The sequence below is a fragment of the Artemia franciscana genome, chromosome 1 (genome assembly GCF_032884065.1).
Source record: "Artemia franciscana chromosome 1, ASM3288406v1, whole genome shotgun sequence".
In the NCBI taxonomy this organism is placed as follows: domain Eukaryota; kingdom Metazoa; phylum Arthropoda; class Branchiopoda; order Anostraca; family Artemiidae; genus Artemia; species Artemia franciscana.
The window spans coordinates 24565264-24584401 of record NC_088863.1 but is presented as its reverse complement, the minus strand read 5'-3'; the positions used below and the strand labels follow the sequence as shown (position 1 = coordinate 24584401).

Sequence of the window (19138 nt, the reverse complement as noted above, 5' to 3'; positions counted from 1 at the left end):
TTTCAATGTCAAGAAGGGGGCACATTTTTTTTTTTTTTCAGTTTTTAAATTCAAATATAAAAGGAATTTTTGATGAAAACACCATAAAAGTTACTTTTAAAAATCTACCTCTCATTTCCAAAATTTTGAATTTCCCAGGAATCATGAGGCTCATTAGAATTGTTGATTTCATGAATACGTGGATACGTTACTGCCTTTCAAGGAAGTATTAAATGAAATGGTAAAAAAAAGTCACAAGAATTTCTTCCCTTTTGCATATTTATTTCTCAAACTTCTAACAAAAGGAATCCAACTGAAAAAAACTTCATTATCCATACTTTAGTTTAACATTACAGCACACTGACGTTTAAACGTAACGTAACGTAAAACGTAACTTACATAACGTAAAAACGTAAATCCAAACTTTAGTTGAACATTACTGCACACTGACGTTTAATTAAAAAGGAAAAATTATATCAGTAAACGTAACAAATCAAGCATATGATACATTGAGCAAAACACATACATTGTTCCTTAAAAAGGCACGAACAACAAAATAATTAAGTCAATACGTTCATTTATTTAATTTGGCCACACTACTTCGAATACGGGCACGTACACACAATTTTTTTTTCGGGTGTGTCCGGGTGAGCAAATCCCAAAGAAAAAAAAACTATAGAAAATTGTTATCTTTCTCAAGGATTTTGTTTCGAGGAAAATGTTATCAAAAAGGGGCTCTTTATCTAAGTACGGTCTAAGAACCAAGTTCTTGTCGGACGACTATGCTATTTTCACCCAAAAACTCCTGGATGTTTCCCAAATTAGTCTTTTATGGTTTATTTTGAAAATACTTATTGAGATATAAAATTCAACAGTAATGACTTATAACTACTTTTTTTTATAGAAGGGTTATCTTTAAACAGAAACGAAAAATGATATCCAAAAGCCGAGATAACCGGCTCCACAACAAAATTTGAATAGGGTTAATATCAAAGAGTTTAGGTAACTTACAAGAGAAGGGACTGGTGCTAGTGTCGGAAATTCACCAATTCCATCTAACCTAGGGCATCTTTTGGTTAAGAAACATAAGACAGTCGTTGGTGATTTTTGTTCTTCGACATTAACTTCGTCTTCCACAAAGTTTTAGGCTAAATTTTAACAAAATTATTTTAATTTATTATTTCAATTATTTAATTATTATATTTTTTAATTTAGTTATTTTAATTACTTAATTAATAATTTTCACTTCTTAACTGCGCCCTCTACCTTATTTTACTAACAAAAATTTTTGCACCCGGGGCAAGTACCCCCTCTGACCCTCCTCTAAAACCGCCTCTGAGGAAAAATTACTGTCCAACACTCTAAAATTCCAGTATTTTCTATAATTTTACAACCCCCTTTTTAATGTGACTCGTTTGTCTATTACATTTTCAAATTTATAACTTGCCCCTCCCTCCCTGGAATGTTGGATACCCTGAAATAATGTCGCGCGCGCATGCCTGCTTTATATACTTCAGATAAAAAAAATACTTGCTTCGTAAAAAAGAAGAAAAAGGAAAAATATCTTGAGAACAAAATCGTATAAAACCTTCTAAAAGATATGTTGAAGGTGGCTTGAGAATGAGCATTGTACAGGATACAACGGGGAAGGAATATTCTACATATCTACTGCGGTAAATCAAAACTCGTTATGTTACACGACACAAAATTTTACAACGGTGACAAAAAAAAAAGCCTTTCAAATTTTTGGTTCGTTATGACCAAGAAAATATTTGCCTAAAGAAGTTTTTTTTGGATTAAAGGTACAACAGAAGAATTTTGATAATAAAAGCTATATTCCATAATAAGCCAGAAAAAGGCATAAGATATATTTTTTGTAAAAAAAAAAAAAAAAAATCAAAATATTTTGAGAACAAAATAAATTCTGGCAATACAGATGGAACTACTCAATAAAACGTTATAATCAGGGGCATAATTTTGTCAAAATCCTGGGGAGGGGGAGGTGGGTCAAATCTTCTCAGGTCAAGTGAAAATGACAGTGAAAACTAAAAAATGAGCCAAATAGTACCATAAACGCAAAGAAATATTGATTAAAACTGACCAATTTCTCTGAATTATGCAGGCTCATCATAAAACAATATTTTTAAAGAAGCTAAATCTTAGCTGGGGGGTTAAACTGAGGTCTAGAGGGGGCAGTCGCCCCTCCTCCCTAGACAAAGCTAGCTATGCCCTTGATGCTAAGGTTAAGAACGCAGAATACAAATATACAATTAAAAAAATAAAATGAATCATAATGCCTTTAGACTTACCGCAGGCTATGCGTGTCAGCCTCAGGCAGTTTGATACTGCAGCAAGGTTATGTAACAGCTTCTTGAAAACATTTCAACTAGCACATCCCGTCTCAAAGGGTTTCAGATACTACTAGATTGTTCACCCTTCTACCCACCATGAAACATACGAATAAATGGATAAACAAAGACAATATGAATGTTAACTAAAAAATTTCCTTCCTTTCAAATAAAGCAACAACTAGTAGAAACACTATAAAAACAATAGCCGGAATTTGAGGAATCTAATATTTTCGGGAAGTTCAAAATATATCTATTGAATGAGCAAAACAAAATTCGGTTTGCAGGAGGTTGCTGCTGTAAGCATGTAATATTGCAGGTGTAATCTCACCCCAAGTGCTTAAAGGCAATGGTATCAATTAAAAAAGGCATTGGGGGAGGGGGATGAATATTTTCGAAATATATAGGTGAACAACTGTGTTTTTTTTTTCAATTGAAATATTAAAAAAGGGTATCTTAATGAAAATACCAAAAGAAAGTATTTTTCCAAAGTCTAAGGAGGATAGGACAAAAACCTAGAGACAAATGCACCACCAAAAGAGGGGGGAACTACATATGGTACGGCAATGGGACGTTTGTCCGCTTGATTAATCTAAATCACATATAAAGTGAAAAATATCCCCAAAAAGTGGAATCAACTTGGTAAATCACCTTCTTATGCATCTGTCCTCCGTAACTACAGCTACCCTAAAAAAAACTTCCTGGGACACCATTAGAGAAAAAATATTCACTTTTTTCAAAACCCAAACAACCCTGGACACTGGTTTAAAAACACCTTTTTTTGAAACACTAGGGAGATAACCCCATAAAGGTATGGCCAGCATGGACCAAATAGACAATAGGCACGAGTGTTTGGCATGAGACAAAGACAGACTTATTTTTACTTATTATATCGATTACGTTTGAAATTTTATCAGTAGCCATACTAAAAAAAATTAAATAAAATTTACTGATAAGATTAAATTAATAATTCGACACACAGTGATGGCTTCTAGAGGCACGAGTGTTTGGCATGAGACAAAGACAGACTTATTTTACTTATTATATCGATTACGTTTGAAATTTTATCAGTAGCCATACTAAAAAAATTTTAAATAAAACTTACTGATAAGATTAAATTAATAACTCGACACACAGTGATGGGCTTCTAGAGGCACGAGTGTTTGGCATGAGACAAAGACGAACTTATTTTACTTATTATATCGATTACGTTTGAAATTTTATCAGTAGCCTTGTTAAAAATAATTAAATAAAATTTACTGATTAGATAAAAGCTTTATTTAAACAGCCTTATTAAAAAAAATACTGACAGGGAGAAAAGAAAAATATCAACGGAATAGCATAGATAGTAGAATAACAAAATCAGAAAAAAAATTTCTCATTCTAGGAGCATGCGGGAGAGCCAAAGGCTTCAATCACGGTTATGGTCGAAACTTGACGTATTCGAGATGATAACAATGAGGACAGCCAACAGCAGCGCTGGATAATTATCACTAAAAAATTGAGAAAAAGAGATGATAGAAATTTTCCAGAGAAAAATTCAGGAGTAGTACATTTTATGCGCACATGTTTCGTGATGAGCAACATAAAGAGCAATTTGGATGGACCCCACTCAGTCAGTGTAGTACAAAAAAGTAGGTTTTATTTGATTGTGACGAATTCTTTGGATGGGCAATAACGGCGTCCTTAGGATAATTCTACTAAACAGTCAACAAAAAAGTAAGATTGGGCTTGGACGAGAGTTTCAAAAGCTGAAAATTTCTTTGGAGATGTTTTGAAAGGTGACACCACCCCTTAAAATCTTTTTGAAGTATCGGTCCCCTTCGCTACAAATTATTACAAAAATACCTACAGTATTTGGCCATGGACACTAAAGAATTGAAACTTGAGCAGAATCGCACTTTAAATTATAATCGCGCTTTTTTTTAATATTGAAACTACATTGACTTTATTCAATCTTTAAAAAACTATTCAAGCACCATCTATAACACTAAAACCTGCTCCCCTTCCTTCTCAAAAAGGAATTCTGTTCATAGATCTAGATAACTGTTTTTAATATACAAATAGACCATTTTTTCCATTTGAGTAGATGTAAACTTGGTAAAAACCCTCTGAGCTACCGTTAACAATCTATACAGGGCAATCAGTCACCTTCCAGATAACTTCATTTAATATTCAAAGATTGGTAGGTGACCTAGCTTAATAAAACTTTCAGAGATTTTCAGGATTTTATATTTGAGCTGATTCCTGAACGTTTCATTTACCTCATTCTACTGCTTTTCTGAAAATTTGAAAAAAAAACGGGAAGCAACTGTTTATCTTACGCATAAATGAAAAAATAAAATTGGCAACTCTGGTGCTGTTGCTAAAAGGAGGAGTGGGCTAACATTATCAATGAGTCATCTACCTTCTAAATGAGGTTTAGCTAGGAACTCTTTAAAATCATTATCGTTATTCAAGAACTGGGCAAGGACTCTTTGGCCTACGTAAGTATTAGCTTTCGAATTTAGGCACATTTCTCGTTGCTTAAGCTCTAATCCATTATCACATTCCACCTTATGAAAGACATGAGTCAACCCCGGATCTGCAGACCTGAATACAGTCAAATTACTCTTAACAGCTTTATCAAATAAATCAACATCCTCTTTACCCCATCCAGTGATAGATGTATCATAGCCCCCAATAAATTTCAAATCGCAACGATATAAACTAACTATTCCATAACCAAAAAACCGCCAGTAACCACTACTTTCAGATATTAAAAAATGATCAGGAGATTCTGATTTACGATAAACACTTGAAGGGTCAAACTCACTAAACACTATTGGAAAATAAATTTGCTTGTGTTTTATAGTGCTCAAACGAATTCTTTCTAAAGATTCAGTAGTAAAACTCATATCAACATCAACTAGAAAGAGAAGAGCATCATCTGGGCAATCACTAGCCCCCCGTTCGAGGGCAACACCCCTAGAGAAAGCGCCTTCTGGTTCAATAACTTTCACTTTAAAATTTGTGTATTTGTCTTTCATAGTTTGAACAAGGTCAAATACAAAACTTTTTGACTGCGGATCCTTGGGATCGGTATATAATATCAACACTAAGTGAACGGGTTCATTAGTAACAAGACAAACAGTTTCATAATTTTTCAAAAATCTTTCAAAAACACGATTTCGACCACTCAAAGGCACAACAAAATATATTTCTTCATTAGCAGTAAAGTGTAACGGTTCATCATCATATTCATCATCGCCAATATGGTTGTCATCCTCTTTTTTCTCTTCTTTATGTTCCGGATATTCTTGTTTTTCCTCTAATTTATGCTCTTGATACTCTTTCCTGGCTTCTTGTTCCTGCTGAATATCAATCTGTTTAAGCACCAGCTTATTTTCAGGGTATTCTTTTTCCAAATCCGCATAGTAATCCATACTCTCTCCTCTAAGCTTTTGTATTTTTCCAACTTCTGCATTTTCATCATCAAGTAGTTTTCTACCCTGCTTTCTTGAGTTTATATGACCCGCCAATAAAAGGTCTGAGTTGTAAACAAGTTTATCACATGAATTTAATCGACCAGAACCGGGCTGACACGTAATTTCTCTTGTTTCCAGCTTATAAAAGGATCGTTGAAGATAAGAGTGGCGACGTACAGGCACGGTCATTTTACGTCCACGATACTTTTTGTAAACCAAGAGGAGATCTAATACATAATCACTTCCGTAGAGAGGAGTAACACGATGGTATCCATACAAATAATCCTTGAAATCTATGATTCGACCTCGCTCTTTTGAAACTTTATTTATTGATTCCATTACCTGAAAAGAAAGAAAGAATAATCAATGAGTTATTCAATAATCAATAATCAATAATATCTATAATCAATGAGTTATAAGAATAATCTCAGAAAATTAGGTATTTCGTGCAAAGCGCTAGCAATTTTCAAAAAATCCACAAAATATTATTATTTTTTAAGTTCTGAAGAAGATCCATCAATCTCTTTCTTCATGTTCAGAAAATTAAAATACTATTAAAATTATACAAATACAAATTAAATACAACATACACTCTATCAAACAGCTCGTGGTAGCAAAGTGTAAGTAAAGAACGACTCGTGCCAATAATGAGTAAAACTCTTAAAAAGGACTTTCGGTAGCGATATATATGACAAGAGAATCTATTTTTTACGATAATTCTGAATATATGTTAGGTGTCTACGTTGAAGTCTCGCGGGCCAGAACTACTGGTCTACATATTAGGAAGCTATTTCAGTAAAATTAAACACAGCTTGTGAAATAAATATTCGACTTAATTTGACCTAGATTGCTGTATTGTAATACTAGTAATCAATAGCCATAAAATCCTTAAATAAAAGGTTAAAAAAAAACTAACACTAGTTCTGAGATATTTATCTAATAAATTTGGATTTTGGACTTCTATATAACAATATTGAACTTTGGATTCCTCATGGACTCACCACGATTTCGGACTTCTATATTACAATAGTGAACTTTGGACTGCTCACGGACTCATCACGATTTTGGACTTCTATATTACATGACTCCTCATGACTCATCACGATTTTGAACTTCAGTATATTAAAATATTGAACTTTGGACTTATCACGGACTCATCACGATTTCGGACTTCTATATTACAATAGTGAACTTTGGACTGCTCACGGACTCATCACGATTTTGGACCTCTATATTACACTATTGGACTTTGGACTTCTCACGAACTCATCACGAGTTTGGACTTATTGCAATATAAGACTATATTGCAATATAAGTGTAAAAATTGTGACCAACAACCACAAAATCCTTGATACCAGCTTTGGCGAAAATCAATCAATATTTACGAAATAATTACTTGATGCATTTTGATCTTAAACTTCTACATGGCATTAGTAGCCTTATATAGCCCAAATAAGAGTATACTCTCCAAATGAAGGCAGGCATTCATGGTCGATTTCTAAGGAAGTAAGGAAAGGAAAGGTTTAAGAAAGAAAATATCTTTAACTTTTTGTCTTGCATCAAAATAAAGGAATAAGAATAAGAGAAACCGGATTATCAATACATTTTTTTATTAGAAGGCGAAATATCAAATAACTAAACAGTATTTATTCGTAATTTTTGGAGCAAAAGAAACAGTTTATAGGTGGCCTACTAGGAAGAAAAGAAGAATAAAAACCCATTAAAAAATGACGACAGAAAAAGAATATATTTCCCGGCAAAAAGTGCCGGAAAAAAAAATGAATGCTTACAGTACAGATGCACTACTGTGAAGAAAAAGACACATTCTGCAGGTATTCAGATGATTTATGATGAAATAAATATAGCAATTAAGCTTAAAAATCGATATTTTATTTGTTTATTTGCCCATTTGATATTGCATGCTATTTTTGCAGATGGGAGATTAAAAGCTATTTGACCTTCAAAGTAGATCATAACTCCTGTAAACAGAGTTTTATTTTCTGTATGTGCATTAGATGTTTTATCTATTTCTTTATTCAAGATGTAATGATTTAATGCAATTAACTTGATTTACGATTTAAATGTAATATAATAGTAAATATAATGTTTTAAATGAGTTAATTTGCTTGACTTAAGCACGATTTGATTAACGAAAGAGATGACGAAGCCGTTTTATTATATGTTAATTCTAAAAAGTGAGGTTTCCTATCAAGACGCCCACTGTCATCATGGGATTAAATTTTCCATTTTTAATTTAACCAATTAAAGGTCTTCATTTATTTGTTACTGCATTCATTTATAACTATGATTTTGTTCTTGGGAAAAATACCCCAGCTAGGTAGCTTCTATCTTCGAAGCTATAGATGGAATAGCGTATACTTATTTGAACATGCAGCACGGATCAACAAGAAACAATATCAGCCAACAAAATCAGAAACATAGAAGGGAAGAAAAAAGATCAATAAACATTAAAAATGGTAAGCAAATAATTTGGTTCTCGTAAATTTCAAGAAATACTACCACTAATACAACTACCAACAATAGCTCACTGCAGCACCAGGCCGCTTGAGATCAACACAGCTACGTACACTCCTCCTCCACATCGATCCGTTCAAAGTCTCCCTCTTTACACCCTCCCAAAGTTCCTATTTACCACTAATCCTTGTAAACTAAAAGTTAATTATATTTCATATAAAATATATAAACAGGATACACTTTTTTCTTATTTCAATATTGTTTGGCGCAGAAATAGGCTAAGAGCAATCCTCTTAGTGAGAAAACAATGAATATAACTGTTTCAAACTTATAAATATAGCTTACACAATTCAGCTTATCCAGATGAAGGGTGCCTTTTTGAAATTGGCAATGCTGCATGGCGTGCAGATTTGGAAAAGGCTGAACATTTTACAAACAGAAAGGCTGAACATTTTACAAACAGTGATTATTTTATGCAATTACTACGCACAAAATAACTTTATTATATACATAATACAATTTTACCAAATTTTATGCAATTATAGAAATCATTTGATTTGGTTTGTAATTCATTCAATAGAAAAAAAATGCCCCAAAATTTTTTTTCACAGGAAAGTAAAGACCCAGTATTATTTAAAACGAGCAAAAATGTAGAATAGGAAGGAAAGAATATAATAAATGAATCCAAAATGAATATACATTGAAGTAAATTTTTACGTTAAACACAAAGATAACAAATTTTGGTATCAGCAACCTAAACGAACAGAAAATAAAATGAACAATTAAGTCAAACTCAAAACAAACAGAAATTATCACAAATAAGAGTAGAGCTACCACCCTCACCGCCCTCTGAAGTCATCTAAAGTCCATAGCTTGATTTTGGCTTTACTCCAAAACTTTTTTCCCGATTCACTCGAAACACTATCCTTAAGCCTCTGGGCTAATGGAACCCAAATGCAGAAATAAATAGGAAAAAAAAACATATTTTCTCCAAACGTGGCTCGACAAAGGACAAAAAATTGTGATTGCTTGTACTGCTTAAAACTTGAATTCCCTTCGCAAAGGAGACCCTTGTATACACTAAAATCTTAGTTTGGGAACACGGCCCCCCCCCAAAACACAGAGCCCAAAAAAGATCTAAAATTTTCCCCCGAAAATAGTCTAAGAAACCCCTTTTCTCGGTTGGCTTGAAGTTTTAAAGAGTTATTGTCTAGAATAAAAAGACCAAAACTTTGCTGGGGAATGCTAGAAGGATGCTAGAGGGCCCAGAAATAAGGAAAATACTTTTTTTTCTCTGATAAGTTTGAAGCTTATGTCAATTAGTCCATGGGCTAAGGAAGATTTAGTGTAAAAAAGAAAAAAAATAGAGAAATAGGAGGGTTCTATTTATCTCTAAAATAGAACCCTCCTGTAAAAAATACTTTTTAGATTGGAGGCACAGGCCACCAAAAATTGTAGCGATAATTTTTTTTTTGAAATTTATTACGGAAAGTCCATTCATGGGGGCCCTCAAATATTTTTGTTTTGTGTTCATTAGGCTACTTAGGGCAAAAAAAAACCTAGGATTGTAAGGTTTAAACTGATCAAGGCCAAAAATCGTGTCGGCACACTTCCTCGCCCCCTCACACCCACTCCGCCGTTCCAGAAAAATGAGTGTTCCTCTCGGTTTAGGGAACAGTCGGGTGACTAAGTTCGGTCAACTTGTAAAAATGAATCGAGTCACCCGATTGATCGTTTTAAATCGAACAATGTAGGCCGTGAATATCAGTTTGGTAGAAAATTTCACATAACGCCTTTTGACTTGCGACAGCCAAGCAATAGATTTATTACGCTTGTAACAGTAAATTAATGGTAACAGATCCACTGTTTGGTCCATTTTTCAATGTGTAATACCAAGCCCAGTATCACTAGTCCATTCAGAACATGGAACCATTCACCACTGACTATCTTGCCTCCTTTATCAGTGGCTGTGGCTGTAAACAGTTTCTTTTTTTAAATAAAAGGAAAAGAGTTTTAAAAGTCTTCGACTGTAAAATCTGAACAAAATTCCTAGATATAGATCCCTGCATGTAGAACTTCCTTTTGACATTGGTTCATTGTATTGCAATATGTTTTATAAAAATATCCATTTTTAATTTACTTTGAATAAAATTGGGTTAAACTTAACGTGGGTTGAACAAACTGGCTCTCCACATTTGCTTTCAAATAAAAGTAAAGCTATGTCTTCATTATGACTTTTATTAAACACCGTTTTGTTAACTTCATTTGACTTTTCCTGGGAAAAGACGACTTCAAATGGGCCTTATTTGCCTTTTTAGCCATAAAAAGCCTCTATGGAGATTGGAGCCTTCAGAGAGATCACGAGCAAATTTGCATGAAAAAGTCATATGACTTTTTCCTAAGCTCCATTTGACATTTCCTAAAGTCATATGACATTTCTTAAGCTCCATTTTACAATAAGGTTCATCTTAAAACCCATTCACACCGATATTTCACCAATACCGAGTTGCAGCTAGTGCTAATTTGGCCCAATCAGATTTTTCATAGAATTTCCTGATAGGCTGCAAAAGTCTACGGAGCATTCTAACCCACTAAAATTAGCGCTAGCTAATTTTAGTGGGTCCTTAATTTATGATAATTTAAGGATAATTTTAGTAATCCTTAATTACCTTAATCCTTAATTAATTGCTTTACTGGTTTAAAATCCTTAATTACCTCTCTCACGATATCGTCCATAGATTCCTTTAAAGCACCTTCTAGCTTCCTTCTAGGGTTAAGTTGAGCAACAGAAAATAATGTACGGGAAGTAAAGTCCCAGGGGATCATCATAGTTTCGTTGATCGGTTTGAACTTAGTAAGAGACGGATCAAAACCTAAGGAAAAACACAGTAAATTTATATCAATATATATCTATAATATTAACTATGTATCGTCTATAACTGTATAGATCTATTTTATTTATAAACATTTTTTCTATCTATACTCATCAAGGTATAGAGAACCTAGATTAGAATACTGGAAACTACAGTGATGAACTATGATTCTGAAACATGGTTGCTTTGGAAGACGGAGGAGGATTTCTTACATGTTTTCCAGAGGAATTGGAGGATGATAGATTTGAGTACCCGTTTGACTGCCTGTCTATCAACCCACAAACTGCGGTAAATAACTGCGGTTATATCTTACTTTCTAGGGCTATAATGAAAGAAAGGGTGTGAGTTTTCCGGATGAAGGATGACAGATTGTTAAAGATCGCTCATTTTGGCCTTCCATCTAGGGCCAAATGAAAAGCAGGTCATCCCCAAACGGGGTGGTAAGAGATCGTAAGGAAGGATTTTAAAAAAAATTGGAACTTCCAAGGAGGGGCTAAAGAGGGGTGCTTCGAATATATTAGGATGTAGAAGGAGCTTGCGCAGCTGTGTTCAAGGGGCTTGGTACGGCACTGAAGTTGTTAGCAGTAGTAGAGAGAAAAAAACATGGCTTTTCCATATTGGTTGACCCTTTGATAAATATCTATAGCCTAAGAATGAAAATTCGATATTAGTATCATGAGGTACACTAGTTTTTGCAAGTTTTTTTTTTCCTTGATTAGCCAAGTAACTCTAGAGTTTTCTGCGACTACGCATTTATCAATCAAAGGGGGGAAACTATTTGCTTTCATTCGCTGCATCAATGCATAGTGACGCCCTAGTAGATAGTGCTAAAGATTTGCTAGAAAAATACGACTTGCATACGGCAGTATTTTTTTCCATATTTCTTACAAACCTAAGAAGGACCTATTAGAGCTTTGGCATGGTTGGATATACGAAATAAAAACTAATTGTTTTTCCGTTCATTGATGCATGCCGTCAATGAGCGCTCTCAAGTTACTTCGTTGGTATAAAATGGTTGTAATAAAAGAACAAAAGAATTTCGGAATCTGTTCGTGCAACATGCAACTCGCTTCAGCTTATTTCTCATGCATGTGCTCGGACGGGCTGCCATACCAGGTGGTAGTAATTAAAAAAAAAAAAATAAGTAAAAATAAACACAAGTTCAATATTACTCAACCACCAAACAAAAAATAATTATGTACAAATAGACGGGGCTTTCCATAAAGCGCTTTTCATAAGTTTTAATGAAGGTTTTACTATTTAATAGATACATCTTGCTGCTCCATAATTCCGTTTTAGATCGATTAAACACTTCCTTTCGAAAATATATTAGAAAGCGAGAAAAATTTTTCCAGTGAGTCTATATCAAAATGGCCACATTTTCAGAGACACATTTAATTCACAGGTGGCAAGGGGAAAAAACCACGATTGGGACAAAAAAAAAAACCAACCACGACAAAAAAAAGTTCTCACAATAAGCTTAAATACCTTATTTTCGCTTCCCAGTAATATTATAAAAAGTGGGACACACCTTTTGATTTGGGCATTTTTAGTTGGGTAAATCATAATAATAATAATAATAATTATTGAAGCAGTGGAATTATCCACTTGAAACAGCGGAGTAGAAAACAAACAAACAGAAAAAAAAACTTCTTACAACACATTAAATTATTGTAGAAAACATTTTAGAAGACCATGAAAAGGGTTAATAGTAAAATGTATCGAGTCGGATAGTTTCTGGTGTAGCACTTTAAGTTTATTTAACAAATCTGGAGCCCCGAAATTTGTTACCATATCACTGTTCTTGTACCAGGGAGGAAGATACAACAAAAATCGGAGGAAATGAAAATAAGATGACTTGAGAGCATTAAAATCTTTTATTTTAAAACAGGATACAATCCAGAAAGATATAAAACCGAGTGATCACAAAAGCAAGAATAAATTTGTGAAAGGGCTTTGCGGTTGTATTTCCCCCTTTTCGCAAGAATTTTAGAATAGCCCACTTGAAGTTTAACCTTAGCATCAGAAACAATTTTATTACGAAAAGAGACTAAATTGCTAGTAAGGGTAATGCCCAACCAACTGAAAGAAGTCACGCACGGAATGCTAAATTCAGAACAATTAAGTCTAGAAGATTGTTTAGGAGAAGGACCAAAATGAAGGAATTCACATTTATCAAGGTTAAGGGTTAGACCTGCATTCGAGAAAGCAGTAGAGATAGAACGAACAGAAGCCGAAAGCCCAGATCTAGTTCTACTAATGAGAAGAATATCGCCTGCATAAGCAAGATATGAGACATTTGAACTACCTAAAAGGTAAGTTGTTGGAAGACTATTTAAAATATCAGCAATACACATTTTGAAAATTGATGGAGATAAAACTCCACCTTGTCTCACACCTTGTCTTACGGAGATCTTTAATATAGAAGGATCAGAAGGAGAAGATTTAATATGAAGGAAAGAATGACCGTACCAAAATTTTAATAAATAAACAATAGAAGCATTCACTCCACATTTAAGCAAAGAAAACGGGGCTTGGGAGTGAACTACAGAATCAAAAGCCTCAATAGAGCATAGCCCTTCCCGGAAGCATCAGAAAGCAGAGTAGAAAGAACTTTATGGGCATCCTGACATCCCAGACCACGCTGAAAACCAAACTGGTTAACTCCAAAATTTATATTATCTGTTATAGAAAGGAGAGGTAAATACTCAAGGACCTTGCTTAAGGTACAAGAAACAATGATAGGACGATAAGATGAACATGAAAATGGATCTTTCCCTCTTTTTAAAATAGAAGTAACTGTGCCACACAAGAAACTGTCCGGCACGACAGAACAACACAAACACATTTGAAAAAGTAGTTGTAAATGCGATATTAAAGGGGGGCAATCAGGTTTCAAATGATTCACTGATATTCCATCGGTGTCAACTGACTTAGACTTAAGCCTTTTAATAGCCAGGTAAATTGAATCAGCAGATATCGGTAATATATCCTGCTGAGATAGAGCAGACGGTAGCATACGTTTCAAGACAGCTGAAAAACGTGAATGAACTGCATAATTAATCCGAGAAAAAATAGCAGTATAATGCGATTCCCAAGCTGACTTAGAAATATAATTGCCAGGACCATCACTAATAATTTTACTAGAATTTAAAACTTTCTTCCAATCACTTGGATTTGATGGAAAATCATGACCCCGAAATCGGACTGCACGAAGGTATTTTTTATAAGCAGATTTAGTGCGATTTTTAATACTGAAAACAATACCAGAAGCAGAACTTCCGCATTCTTACACTTTTATTATGCAAGTTACAACCTAAATAAATATAGTTACAACCTAAATAATGCAAGTTACAGCTTTTTATTTTCAACAACGATACAATACCTTAAACTTTTAAATAGCAGCCACCAAATTTTTGTCATGTATTAGCCTATTTAAAAGTTAAACTTGACTTTTCAATTTTAAAAAACAAAACAAAAAAGAAGTAACGAAGCCCTGTTGATAATTAGGGGCTTCTTTAATTTCCAGTTGATTAGAACAACGTTTTAAATTATCCTGAAGCCCACTCAATTGTGTCCAATATCTTGAACAAATTTTGGAAAGGATAAGAGCTGACTTATGCTTAAGGTAAGTGAAGATAATAGTGGTAAGATAATAAGGGTAAGTAAAGATTAGGGAATGTTTTGCGGATGAAGCATGATAGATTGCCAAAGATCATCTTCTTTGGCCTTCCATCTAGCTGAAAAGCAGGTCGTCCCCGAACGGGCTGGGGATTCTTTTAATCCTTAAGGAAGGATTAAAAGAAAATTGGAACTTCCAGGGAGGAGGTAAAGAGAACGGAGGAGAGAATAGAGGGGACTTTGAGCGGATTGGAATGGAGGAGCAGCGTTCGCAACTGTGCACAGGCAGCTTAGTGCTGCAGTAAATTTGTTAGCAGTAGCAGCAGTAGAGAAAAAGAACACAGCTTCTCCATATTGGTTTACCCTTTGATAACTACTTATAGCAGTGAAATGAAAATCCGATATTACCATCATGAGGTACACTGGCTTATGCAATTTTTTTTCTTGATTTGCCAAGTAACTGTAGAATTTTCTGCGACTGCGCACATATTAATCAAAGGGGGGGGGGAACTATTGGCTAAACCTGCTTTTCATTTGGCCCTAGATGGAAGGCCAAAAAGAACGATCTTTGGCAATCTGTCGTCCTTCATCCGCAAAAGATACCCTTGTCTTTACTTACCCTTAGTTTCTTACCACTAGTGTCTTCACTCGCAATAAGTATAAGTCAGCTTCCCAGAATTGGCATCTTTAATCTTCAATTGATTGGAGGAGCGTTTCAAATCATTCTGAAGCTCACTAGTTGTATCCAATATTTTGTGCAAATTTTGGCAAGGATAAGAGCTGACTTATACTTATGGTAAGTGAAGATACTAGTGGTAAGACACTAAGGATACGTAAAGACATAGTTGATACTGAGGTAACACGGAAAAACTTATTTTCTAAACTGTGGACCCATAGACGAAATAATCTACAGTAGACCACTGCGAGTGCATGTCTTTGCGAGCTCTGCAGTTTTTCTCCCGTGTCATCAGCGCTTTTCCACTAAAGCGGTTGAAGTAGGGAACATGGGTTATTTGGGTCTGCCTCTCCATTACCATCATTGATTGCTACCATTCTTGTTAGGTGCCTGGTGACTGTTTATCTGCTTGCGTATTGCAGTGCTTCTTCTATAGCACCTGGCAACACATGGACAATAAACGTATCTGTGAGCCCAATAATGTATCCTGGGTTTTAGTTCGGAGGGAGGTCACATTTTTTATAAACGTATCAGTAATTCGTATATTTGTTTATTTTTACGATTTTCCTAGTCAGACGAAATTTCAGGGGGGGGGTGAAACCCCCCGACCCCCTTCTCCCTGAATACAGCCTTGTGCGGACCTGGTCAAAATTAATCAAGAAGCGAAATAAACAAAGTAATTAAAATATTTTTAAGACGAATAGCCTTTTTTCTTACAGTTCTTTTTTTATGAGTTCTCAAAAAGAGAACTGTTCACTTACAATGAAATTGTTATTAATAGCCAAATAAATGATGCTTAGATAACTGCGTATTTAGCAGAAATAGAATTTATTCTTAATGCATGTACCATCGTTTACAAAGACTTATGTACATAACTCTATTTTTGAATTTTTTTTTTTTTTTTTAGTCTGCTCTTGAGCCAGCACAGACTCTCCGAGTCTAGCTTTTAACTCACTCTGCATGCTCCAGTCTGTCACCAAATAAAACGAAAAACAATACAGACATCACCCCAAAGTAGTCGGTAGAATTTTGTGGTTGAATTCAAACGAAAAAATTTAAGAATAAGCTGATAATGACACAATTCTTATATACTTTTATAGAGCAAAATTAAAATTTTCACTGCAGAGAACATTAATATGTAACAGAACTACTTAATAAAAGAGAAGCCAAGATACGTTTAAATGCCGCTTTGATGCTCCCCTGGAATATTAGATTTAGCCACTAATCTTATTCAATTCTTCTCATAAACATTAAACGGTTAAAATTATTCATGACAGAAACTAGTATGCTTCCATCTATAAAAGCAACTGCTTTCCAGAACCACTTTTATTACTTTCTTTTCTTAAACAGTTAAGGCTACTTTGATGGAAGCTGCTGTGCTTCTCTTCGCGAGAATCAACCCCTTCCCTCAATCACCTTGATTATTACCTTCTTCTCTTAAAAACTAAACGGCTGAATTAGTTATGAGAGAGCCTAGTATACTTTTCTCCACAAGAAGCAATTACTTTCCCGAACCACTTTTATTAAGTTCTTCTCTTAAACATTGAACGGTTAAGGCTACAATGATAGAAGCTGTTGTGCTTCTCTCCATGAAAATCAACCATTTTCCTCACCCACTTTGATTATAACCTTCTTCTTTAATAACACTAAACAGCTGAATTATTTATGAGAGAGCCTTGTATACTTCTCTCTATAAGAAGCAAATACTTTCCAGAACCATTTTTATTGCGTTCTTCATTTAAACACTAAATGGTTGAGGTTAATATGAGAGAAGGTAGTGTGCTTCTCTTCATGAGAAGTAGCCATTTTTCTCAACCACTTTGATTATTGAACGGCTAAAATTATTTTTGAGAAGCTAGTATACTTCTACCTATAAGAGGCGACCATTTTCCACCACCATTTTTATTACCTTCTTCTCTTAAACAGTAAAGACCAAAATTATTTTTTAAGAGAAGCTAGTATGCTTCTTTTTATGAGAAGCAATCACTTATCATCTTCTTCTCCTAAACACAAAGCGGCTAAAATTATTTATTAGAGCAACTAGTATGCTTCTCTTATTGAGAAGCAACCCCTTTCTGCGACTACTTTTATTACCTTCTTCTCATATACAGGTAAATACCTAAAATAATTAATGAGGGAGGTTGTTGTGTTTCTCTTCATGGGAAGCAACGAGTTTAAAATGTAACCCCCCTTTCTGGTTTAATGACAATATAAAAGCAGCAAAAATGCGCTTATTCTCAACTCGAAACTAATTTTTGAGAAAGTTGATCATAAAAAATTTGATCATTTTAAACTAAATTTGATCATTAGCCAAAGTTTGTAGTATGCTTTTGCTTTCCAATAATTCCAGTACACATAGGCTCGGGTAATACAGACCTCAATTGGGTTTTCCCCCTAAGGAGAGCGGTTTTTCGCCCGCGGAAGCGATTTTTCGCCTGCGGATTGGAAACAAGCAACGACTAACGTAACGTGTCTAACTTTTTCCTAGGACATTGACTTCCGTAAAGAAACCTTTTTCATTCATAAATCAGACGTATTTCAAGTTGGTCAAAAGGTATATCTTGCCCACCCCATAGTATAAGGGGTTCGTCTCAGGGCAGGACGGACGCAACTGCTCAAAAAGATTAATTGTTTCGAAACAATTCTGTTTCGAATACTTAAAATAATAGTAGCAAGTAAAAAGACAAATAGAAGTTAGTAAATAACTACGAAACTCGTCTTTTCAGAAGCCACGAATTTGCTCGATGGAACTAATCGCTTCCAAAACTGAACTTGGAAACCATCAGATTTACAGTTACAAACAATTCTAACGTAATTCCTGAAGCTCTTCTTGGTCGGCATTTTCACAACCAAGAAATCGCCAGCTTTATAGGCCTTTGAAAAAAACCCATTCATATATATCCATACATTACACAATGCTGAGTTATACACGATGCATTATATATATATATATATATATATATATATATATATATATATATATATATATATATATATATATATATATATATATATGTATATATATATATATATATATATATATATATATATATATATATATATATATATATATATATATATATATATATATATATATATATATGTGTGTGTGTGTGTGTGTGTGTGTGTGTCCTGGCTGAGTGGTTGGCGCGCTGGCGTGGGAATTCTGTGTCCAAGGGGCACGGGTTCAATCCCAGTTATGACCAGTTATTTAGTTTGGGACGGGGTCAGTGGCGTGACTCTGTAAGCTCAGCCAGAGTCGACCCAGCTCTAAATGGGTACCTGGAGAAATCTGGGGGAGGTAAGCGGGAAGGGTGTGCGAAAGCACAGGATGGTTGGCCCCCAGCCCCCCATTGCGTTTCCTGGCTGAAGGGCCATGAAACGGAGATCAGCACCGCCGGTTTGGACCTTAAGGGTCTAGTGCCGTCTTACTTACTTACTTACATTCATATATATCCACACATTACACGATGCTGATTATATATAAATGAGCAGCTAGAGCTCCAGGAAATATGTTCCAGTGAAAAATTCTAAGGAATTACTGAGTACAATTGTTTCAATTATATGTCAAAAATTAATTTTTGGTTTAATATTAGCCTTTCTATCGAAATGAGATACGTACTTCAGGTCTAACAAAGACAACCTACTTAAGCTTTTAATTTTTGACCAAAAAAGCTCAATTTTTAGAAACATACTATT

At 34.5% G+C, this 19138-nt stretch overlaps 1 protein-coding gene across 1 annotated transcript in view; it reads right to left on the bottom strand.

Annotated features, from left to right (window-relative positions):
- Positions 1-240: 240 nt before the first annotated feature.
- Positions 241-19138, bottom strand: part of LOC136027275 (chondroitin sulfate synthase 1-like) — a 79897-nt gene continuing 60999 nt past the window's right edge. Inside the window, exons 6-7 of the mRNA XM_065704359.1 lie at positions 10985-11142; positions 241-6136 (exon numbers count right to left, since the gene is read on the bottom strand). Of these exons, the coding sequence (XP_065560431.1) occupies positions 4727-6136; positions 10985-11142 (1568 nt within the window). The 3' untranslated portion in view covers positions 241-4726. The remainder of the gene's footprint in view (positions 6137-10984; positions 11143-19138) is intronic.